At 31.8% G+C, this 10268-nt stretch overlaps 2 protein-coding genes across 2 annotated transcripts; both read right to left on the bottom strand.

Moving 5' to 3' along the window:
- Positions 1-744: 744 nt before the first annotated feature.
- On the bottom strand, positions 745-6893 carry LOC131938387 (8-oxo-dGDP phosphatase NUDT18). The gene is made up of 8 exons (XM_059296386.1): positions 6875-6893; positions 4374-4476; positions 4023-4183; positions 3616-3736; positions 3322-3418; positions 2638-2784; positions 2373-2490; positions 745-2037 (listed from the first exon to the last, which is right to left on the bottom strand). Exons 2-8 carry the CDS (start codon positions 4462-4464, stop codon positions 1789-1791), a joined length of 984 nt encoding a protein of 327 aa, XP_059152369.1. The 5' UTR covers positions 4465-4476; positions 6875-6893; the 3' UTR covers positions 745-1788.
- A 776-nt stretch (positions 6894-7669) lies between these two features.
- Positions 7670-8703, bottom strand: LOC131938422 (ankyrin-3-like). Its single transcript, XM_059296442.1, has one exon. It carries the CDS (start codon positions 8663-8665, stop codon positions 7670-7672), a length of 996 nt encoding a protein of 331 aa, XP_059152425.1. The 5' UTR covers positions 8666-8703.
- Positions 8704-10268: the final 1565 nt, after the last annotated feature.

Below are 10268 nucleotides of genomic sequence, written 5' to 3'. Positions count from 1 at the left end.
AACTGGGATACGAATAGATCTAGACATATCTGTAGAATGAACATCGTTTCTTCCAGACTTTTTTTCTCGGGGGGGGGGGGGGGGGGGGGGCACTTGAAATTTTTTGAGGTGCGGTAGAGATGCATGCCTGGAAGGAACTCTGAGAATGAAGTCGACCAATTTTCTTTTGTTAAACAAATCACCTCTTACTGTATTTATTATTTTTCATTAAATAGTTTTGTTGAAATTTATATTTTGCTAGAATGCTTGCATATTTTCTCCTAAATAATCTGATTCCCTTTAATTCATTTTTGTAGTTGTAGGAAGAATTAGCAGATTTATGTATGTGAAGTGGTGGTTTTAACTATGTTACATTACAATTTATGGGAGAGGGGACTAGTCCAACATGTCACAATCTTCTGTCTAGCCTAAATGTTTTAATGGTAAATAAACTAATCAGATTCTCTGTATTAGCTGTCAAACCAAAAAGTAGACTTTTAATGCTCAGTTAGATATATTATGATTTTGAAACCTGTTACTGACATTATTTTTCACATAACTGAGTTTCTGACAGTGGTATAGGCCTATCTACTGAGCTATTCAAGACTACAGTGTTATTGCCAAAGATCAGTCTATAAGCTTTTTAATCATTACCAGCCTACCCAAATGTATGTTATTTATTCATCCTTACAAAGTTGTAACATTGATATAGATAATAGATATGTTTCTAATTTATTTTAAAGAAAAAACAACAAAATTAAGTGATCAATTTTTTAAATAATTTAATTCAAAATAAATAATAATGTAAAATAACTATAAAAAACTATAGTTTTTTTTAAACAAAACTAAAAGTTATGAGCATACTGTTAAAATGGGATGTAAAAGAAATATCACAGTATAATTTCTATCAAACAAATACCCATCTTTCAAAGTTCAAACCAAAAAAAAAAAAAAATGTGTCAAAAATTATTTTAAAACTTCAATCAAGTAAATAACAAAAAGACAGAAGTGTCTTTAAAAACCTCCAGAAAGCAATATACATCTATTGTAAGTTCCTTAATGGGTTTGCAACAGTATTAATAACAAGAAATAAATGAAGAAAAAAATGCATGTTGCTTATATTTATAAATTTCATTAGCTTTTAATATTATTGTAATTTTTGATTGACTGATTTTGTGTTAACATCTATATTCTTATTACTTTAAAACATTGATTCTGTTTTGATTTGAAAACATAAAGTCTTAATGGAATGGGATTGTACAATAATATAAAAATCAAACTAAAATTGACACATTGTGCAAATACTATTTAAAAAGTGTAATACAAAACTTATTTGTAAGTGAATTGATATCATCAAAAGTATCAACAAATGATTATCTTGTATTAAAAATGTGTTAGCTTAATATAATAATTTAATCTTTTAAAAAACTTTTTAAAAAAAATTGTATTAAAGAAAAGTTGTTCCTGCTCTAGTGAAAAATGTTTAAGTAAAAACAAAACCATTAAATATAAACAAAAAATATTGGTCATGAAGATTTTATCTTTAATAAGATTTATCTATCATAGAAAGAGAATGTTATAACAAAACAAGTGAATTAATAACAGTTAAATACATACACTAAAATAAATACATATACCTAAGCTGAAATAATTGTGCCACATACTTATTAAGCCAGTCAACTGCTTTATAATACTTAAAAATAAGAACTGCAGTAATCAATAATGATACATTATCAGGTAAATAGTTAAAATTAAGTACAGCACCACAGTGTAGATTCATAACCTAGACAAACTATTACACCTAAAACATTAAAGTAAAGGGATAATTTTTCCCTTTGCTCCATCTGATAATTTCTTCTGTAAGTCAATTTCATTGATCAAACACCACTTATAATTTGAGGATGTCACTGACGGGGGTTCAATTCCATCTGATAAATCAAGACTGACCAATGATGTAATGCAAATCCCATCTTCTTGCTCTCCAGTACCACGATGCTCAACGCCTAATATTCCACACATCCTTATAGACGCAGAGCTTGGATTTTTTGTAAATGCATCCTATATTTTGTAAAAAAAAAATATCACAATTAAAGTGTGATAATTTTAAGTAATATTTTTTTTATAATACTTTATAAAAAATGGTTACATTTTAAAATGTTTATGCTAAGGATGCTAGTTCATATTCAATAATTTATTAAACTTCTTATTAGTATTCTATTAGTGCACAATATAGTAACTATAGATACAAAAGTACTAAAATTAAATCCATTTAAAAAATTCTACTAATAATCATTCCAAGTTTTAAAAACTTTTATGCTTAAACATATCAATTACAGATACTTTATGGCAGTACTAGAGTCATGATTATTTCCCTTCTTAATTAGTATACTTACTCTTATGATTGCATAGACAGATAAAGCTATAGATGCTTCTCTACCATGGTTTATTAGAGCTGTTGGAATATGTGGACCATTTTTTAGGTTTACTAAAACATGCATTTTTGTTTTTTCACTGCAAAAAAGAGAACACTATATTTCTAAAACAGACATACTAACCACAAGTTATTAAAAATTATTGGCATTATTTTGATTAAGGTAAAGTTTGAAATAATAATGAAAAAATGTACCAAGCAAGGTGATATAGGATTATTTTACTAACCTATTATTAGAATGATCAATTATTATAACTCTGTGTATTAGATGTTTGTGTGGGACAATGGCTGGTAAAGTGTGTAGACTGTTGCCAGATAAATCTGTTGCCCAGAACTTCCTTCCCAGTTCAATAAGCCTGTAGATGTCATTGTGTCTGTAAATTTTTGAAAAATGTATTTAACAAAGAGGAAAAAATAGAAATATTATTGCGTAATGTATCCACAAACATTAATGTTAAAAGCAAAATTTAAAAAGGTTTACAATTTTATTTTAAAAATCATGTATATTTGTAGCTGGTTTTATACAATCATAAACTTCTAAAACTACATTTCAAAGAAGTTTTTACTAAGACACTCTTTCCGTGAGATCTTTTCTTTAACTGTATGTACATTTTATCACAAAAATAATCTTTTTCATAGCAACCACATTAGGAATTCTGCTGGTTTTCAAGTTTGGCAGACAAATGTTAACTAGCATATTAAGGATACTTTTATTTTTTTTAAATTTGAATTTATTTTAGAGTGGTCCATAAATCCATTATATTTATTTTTGTTTTATTTAATTAGGGTAATTTTAAAATGGTTTGTACTTGTGGCTGTTGTCCAAATTATCTATTCATGTTACATTACAGTTTGAATTTCATCTCCTCTGTTACAATAATGTACCTGATAATAATATAAAATCAACTTACCTAATATTAGTGCTAGAAGCCAGTAGTTCTTCTTTGCTAAAATATTTAGCTTGCATTGACTCTTCATCCTGCTCTTTCAATGTTTTTAATTTTCCCCCTTAAATTAAAACACCAAAATCTAAAGTCAGAAATAATAAAAATAATACATTTAAGTTAAGTTTTAAAACATAAAAAAAGTAACAGAATACTGTAAATATAAAAAAGTATATGACTGGATCAGTTAATGAAATCACATTTACAAACATCCTAATCATGGCAAGAATAAACCAACATAAGTTTAATTATGTCCCTTACCAGTTACTTTGCCTGTAAATGTGAACCTCATCCAAGTATGGCTTAATATTTCAACACCAATCAGTGCTTTTAACTCACACTCCAGACCTGCTTCTTCCTTAACTTCCCTCTTTGTACCATCCTATTAAAATTAGAAAGGAATTTTTTGTTTTAAATACAGCACTATTTTCGAACATTTATTTTTAAACAAATCCTAATAACATAAAATTTTAGTGTGTACAAGAAGCAAAACTTCAATATAGATATAGTAACATTAGTATATCATTTATGATTATATATATATATCAATAAGTAGACTTTCCTATGCATATATTGGTAGTAAAAAATTTTAACAGGTTCATGCTAATAATATTTAAATTAGTGTATATCTTCAGATATCTAATGAATTAAATGTATAAGTCTCTCACAATGAGTGTTTCTCCTGGTTCTAGTCGCCCAGCTGGCAAGTACCATGTTCCCCTACATGATACTTTGGCTTCTTGAATAAGCAAGACATCACCATTGTCATCGAAGAGTATAGCCGCACATATATAACACATATTGTATTTGGTTTTTGGTACAAACTTGGCTGTGGAATAGAACACTTTTATAAAATCTTTTTAAAATTAATACTAATTATAACTTAATTTTAGCCTTCACTGTAAAAAATAATAGATAATTTTTATTATTCTGCATTAAAATTTTCTCAATTATTTTATACCATTAATTAATTCTCAATTCTAAGTCTATCGAATTTTTGCAGCAAAAAGTCTTCATACTTATGTCTGCTTCAGTCAAAACATCAATATCTTTATGCAGCAAAGTTGGATCTCCATGTAGTATAGAACTAATGTCACTCTCTATCCCCATATTGACTTCTCCCTGTAAAAAAAAACATTTTAATGACAATAGGTAAACATTTTAAATCAAGTAAATTAAGCAGTCATTTTATGATTATAAGTAGGCCTAAGTAGTATAAGCCAGGTGAACAATCATTTCATGTATAAATAAGACGAAGCACTATGTCAGTGGGTCTTACTCTTAACCTGGGTAAAGCCCAGGGGTTTGGTGAGTAAGTTTCAGGTGTTTGGCTGAGATCAAGACCCATGCGATTCATATGGTTTATGAGCGGAATTTGTAGGTGCTGATGATAGAACTATTAAGATGGGTGAATGTGCATTTGAAACTGGTGAAGTTCGGGAACACCAAAAAGTAAAAAGCTTAAGAACCTTTGTCCTTTAGTGTTTATAATAAAATATGCTCGACTGGAGGTAGATGTGAAGAGGGGAATAAAATACGCTAAAATGGAGTTTTACCCAACACATTGATTTTGATTGAATTGGAATCAATCAATGACTTCAATAAATGAATGAATATGATAATTATGATTAATTGTCTTAATTGATTATGAATGACTGAATTCAGAATTATGAATGAGCATCAAAATAAATATTAGAATCTAGATCTAAATATTACTAAATAAACATTTCGGTTAGGCTAAATGGCTAACTAATTGGTAATCTATCGTTTTGGGTACGTAAAATCGCCCGCGGCTATTAATGTACGAAAACGTTACCTCATTGTCAAGGCTGTAATAGAAGTATATTGTGATGTGTTTGTGTTAAATATTATAGATAAATGAATAATACACCTAAATCAATAGCTAAACATATCAATATAGGCCAGAAATTAACTTTAAACAGCAGTGTCTGCAAGCAAGATTTGCTATATAAACAGCAGCCATTTGTAAAATAGAGTGACTTCCGCCTGAATCTCGTGCTATATGTCTATAAAAATAAAACTTTAACAAGATGGCTGCTATAGTAAATGAGCATGGTTGCATCTGTTGGAAACATCGCTGGTGTTCATTTATTACTGAAAAGTTTTATTTAATTCAATTGTTTAAAAACAGGTACATAAATGAAACAAGGAAACATTTTTGTATTTTTCAAAACATAATTCCTCCTCAAAATGTGAAATAATTATTAAAATGTAAAGGAGTCACCTGTTTTTCACATTACTACTCGCGGGCGATTTTACGTACCTAAAACGATAGATTACTAGATCTACCAACTAATTTAACTTTTAAATATAAAACTAATTTAAAATTTAAAAATTTTGCTTTTTTTACTTTCTCGTATATACGAAGTATAGAGAAAGTCTTGTAATCGTGCAAAAAAAAAAAATCGAGATTTTTGCAAATCTCGACGTTTTACATCTCACTGATACGGAAAAACATAATTTTGCAATCTTGTCCGTATGTCTGTGTGTCCGTGTGTGTGTGTGTCCGTGTGTAAACACGATAACTTGAGTACCGTTACAGCTAGGTTGATGAAATTTCATAGACAAGTATTATATCAAAATCGTAGATCCGTATCAACTTTTGAGCGATTTCGGATAACCGGAAGTGGTACTTTTTCTACTTTGAATTTTTCAAAAGCCTATAACTTGAGTACTATTTCAGATAGATAAATTAAATTTCACATGTAAGTAAAAGATCTAATTCTCTACCTTCTGTTAAATTTTGAGTAATTTCCGTTGACCGGAAGTAGTACTTTACGCTACTTCCGATTTCTCAAAAAACTAATGTAAATTTATAAAGTACTAATCTAATACTATTGCGCACTATTATACACACCTTTATTAGGCGTTCGCTTGGTGCGCAATTGTTTTTTACTGAGATTCTATTCTATTTTTAAAAGTTTTAGTATTTAAAATGGATTAAAGATCATAACTATATCCCCAGTTACCATCCCCTGTTGTTTTATATAAGAATATTCGAGAAAGTTTAGGGGAGATCACTACCGGTTTATTTATTTTCGGGTCTTAACAATAAAATAATAAAATAAATTAAAATCACCAAAATGTCATAGAATCTAGGGTACTAGATCTAGAGTCTAGATCTAAAATCTAAATGGTTAAGAGCTTAAGAAGTAGATCTAGATCTAGATCTAGATTCTAGAATCTAGTAAGTAGATCTACAAACTCTTTCATACAGTTTGATAATCTGAGCTGCTATCCAACCCTGGTGAAACTAATTACCGCATTCTAATGGACAAACAAAACAAAAAAGCTTTACAAAAAATTTTAACAGGTTAAAGATTAATATTAGTAATAATTTATAAGGAGCCGCCCATAAACGACGCTTAAAAAAAACTGTTACCCCCCTACTCCCACATACTGTTACAAAAGTCCGAACCACCATTGAAGCGTGACGTCGTTTATGAAAGACTCCTAAAATATTTTTTTTTCAGTTCGGCCGTTAGGCCTGAACTGTTACCTTTTTAACTGCATTAAAACATAAAACTGCATCCTGTTTAAAATCGTGATTTTACCAAAAGTTTTTGCTTGATAATTCGAAAGTGATTTTAAAATAGTTCTATGGGTCTACATAAGTAGGCCAACATACATAACATATTCTTCTTGGGAACAGTTGATTACATTAATTACAATTTAGAAACTACTTTTCAAAATATTATAATTTTAAAAAGCGAAATTATAGTTTAAAATAGGGCTTATTACTTTTCCAAATGCAGAATTGTAAACCCGCCCTCAACATAACAGTCCGACACCCCCCCCCCCCCCACCCCGCCTGTAAAAAATGTAATGTAGACGTAGTTTATCAAAATATACAATACAGGAAAGCCACATTGGACAGTGATATGTGATTGTGATTCAATTAATTTGACAAGATGTGAACTAGTGGACGGAATATTTGACTCAACGACTGTGCACATTGAGCCAAAACATAGTGCAACCAACGAGGTTATACAAAGACAATCACCGGTATACAAATCAACACATTAGCGCCAGTGTTTCTTCCAAGCATCTATTCGCCCCCCCCCCCCCACCCCCGAACGGGAATTTATAGAGAAAATATATACTTTTAACAGTGTCCGCCGTCCCCCCCCCCCCCCCCCCCCCCCCCCCGCAGAAAAAAAGTCTGGAAGAAACACTGATTAGCGCTAAAATTTAAATGTTGATATGACCATAATCTGTTTGAGTAATTTAGAAAACTTGTAATATGACACAAACGAGTACTCAGATATGTAATAACTTCATCTTTAATAAAATGTCATAAATGGTTCAGAAGTAAAAATTCTTTCATACAGTTTGGTAATCTGAGCTGCTGAACTTTGTCCACGATATGCAAAGTTGATCTGGCTGCAATGATATATTTCCTTATTGCAAGACAAGACTGCATCTTGAGACTCCTCGGGGTGTGTGCCAAAACCTTCAGGATCTCCAGGACAGCGGGGTCAGAAGACAAGAGCTGGATCTTTTCTTTCATGCATTTTTCTATGTCAGCTTTGTCTATACAAGCCCCTGCTTCAATTAACATTTCGAGAATTTTACGATCTGGGCACGATTCGAGTACTGCGGAAACAGGAGTGTGTCCGTTAGTACCTCTGTGTGTTGGATTGGCCCCGTTCAACAGAAGTAGCCTGGCTGTTTCGTAGCTGTTTGATCTGCATGCGAGGGTTAGTGGTGTTGAACCTCGCACCGTCAAAACATCGATCCGTGCGCCTTTTTGCACCAAAAGAGAAGCTATTTTCACATTAGAGTGAAGCGCCGCGACATGCAATGGGAACAGATTTGTTACGTCACATATATTGACGTCGCATGCAGGACTAGTCACTAGAGTTTTCACCATTTGGTAATTGTCAAGGTCGACAGCATGCCACAGCGGAGTGCAACCTCTATCGTCGTAGATGTTCACATCCAGCCCACCTTGCACCAGAAGTCGAATCATATCAACATCAGCTTTAACAATACACGGATACAAGCAAGACAGCTTTAGACGGTTTTGTTTTTTATAAGGTTCCAGCTTTACGTTATAGTTTTCCACATTCGCCACCATCTTCAAATTTGGATCGCACTTTAATTTGACCAGAAATTTAACAATACTGCACTGGCCACTCGTGACTGCTACCTCTAACAAAGTTTTGCCTAAAATCTCACTGTCCGTGAACACATAATTTACACTTAATCCATGTTTGATAAACTTTTCAACGCCCGTTAAGTTACCGGAGCAGATGGCCGTGTAAAGACTTTTCTCGAAAAATGCCATTATTTTAAAAAAAAAACGCCGCTGAACCAGCCGTCGATGTATATATAATATATAGGTCCAGTCGGCATCTGAAAAACAACAGAAATAAAACAAATAAAATAAAAGTTAATAACAGATCTTAGAATAAGACTATTCCAAATTTGCTTTTGCTTTTTTAAACGCCAAAGCAATTTCCATACTTAGTTATTAATTTTTAACAATGATCTTCCAAATAAGGTTTCCGTAAAAAAAAATAAGCAACTGCCACCTTTCGTCAACCGGCACCGATTAGCCTACCTGTTTTGAGCAATGTCAACACCTATAGCCTATAGATATTTACTAATTATGTGTTGATGTTCATTAGCGAGTCGTGCAACTATGAACACTCTCACGACCCAGCAATACACTTGGATGCATGTAAAGCATTATTATTTTGCTGATACCTCATCTTTTTTTCCATATCGGCTACTAATTTATTTAAATATCCTCCATTATTATCACCCCCCCCCCTACCCGCTCATTTCTCGTGACTTAAAATGCTGTCACAATGCGGACATTTTCTATATAAATTCCATTTCGTTCGGGGGTGGGGTGGGGTGGCGGAGATGCCTAGAAGAAACTCTGCTTTTAACACGTTCAAGACATTTGTAACACACCTAAAACACATCATAACACACATCTAGTACGTTTGACACACTGTTTAACAGACTGTAATTTCTCTCAACATACTTTTAACATATCAGTCAACACGCTTGACAATAACACTGTCAAACCACTTCTAAACACGATGGACCGCTCTCTTACCACTCGACGCGAAAAGCTGGACATAATGAGCTAAACTTACAACCTCATGAAACTCCCCCGTCCACCCTTCATTGAGTGGGTCATGTCAGATATGAAATGGTGTTGACTGAAGATAAGTGCCCCATCAACTTGTATGGCTAATCATTTTGCACGTTACAGTGTACACAGCAAGTGTATTGCAGCTTATTATTAACAATAGTGTAAACAATATCTTTGTTGTTCGAGGTGGGTCACGAGACATTAGAAAGTGAAAGTAGTTATTTCTTGTAGCACAAATCGCATAAGAAACTCGAAGTGTCAACAGTTTTAGGTTCCTTTGGCACAAATCCCAACTGAAACATGGAATGTTACTAAGTACTTGTGGTACACATTATAGTAAAAACGAAGTGTTACTAAATTTGGCACAAGTCAAGACATGCAGGTGTCCTTGGTGAAATACTAACAGTTTTTTTAAATTTCCTGAACAATTATTATTTGACGTTTTTTGAAGTAAATTCGTTGTTAGTGGCAACAGCAGCATAGTTTACACTTACACAATCTAACACAATCTAACTTACACGACATTTCCTTTACTGAAGAGTTACCTATCATAGGTTCATTCAACAATGTTGACCTGATAAAGAAATTGATTTTTCTAAAAAAAAAAATGTATCGATCTTCATGGTAGTCGATATTGATTGGTTGCCGTTTTGCTTTATCAAGACTTCATAATGCTTTAATATATATATATATATATATATATATATATATATATATATATATATATATATATATATATATATATATATATATATATATATATATATATATATATATATAT

Source organism: Physella acuta, unplaced genomic scaffold (genome assembly GCF_028476545.2).
Source record: "Physella acuta isolate Inbredline_101_S28 unplaced genomic scaffold, ASM2847654v3 ptg000243l, whole genome shotgun sequence".
Lineage (NCBI taxonomy): Eukaryota > Metazoa > Mollusca > Gastropoda > Physidae > Physella > Physella acuta.
This window is presented reverse-complemented; position numbering and strand designations above follow the sequence as displayed.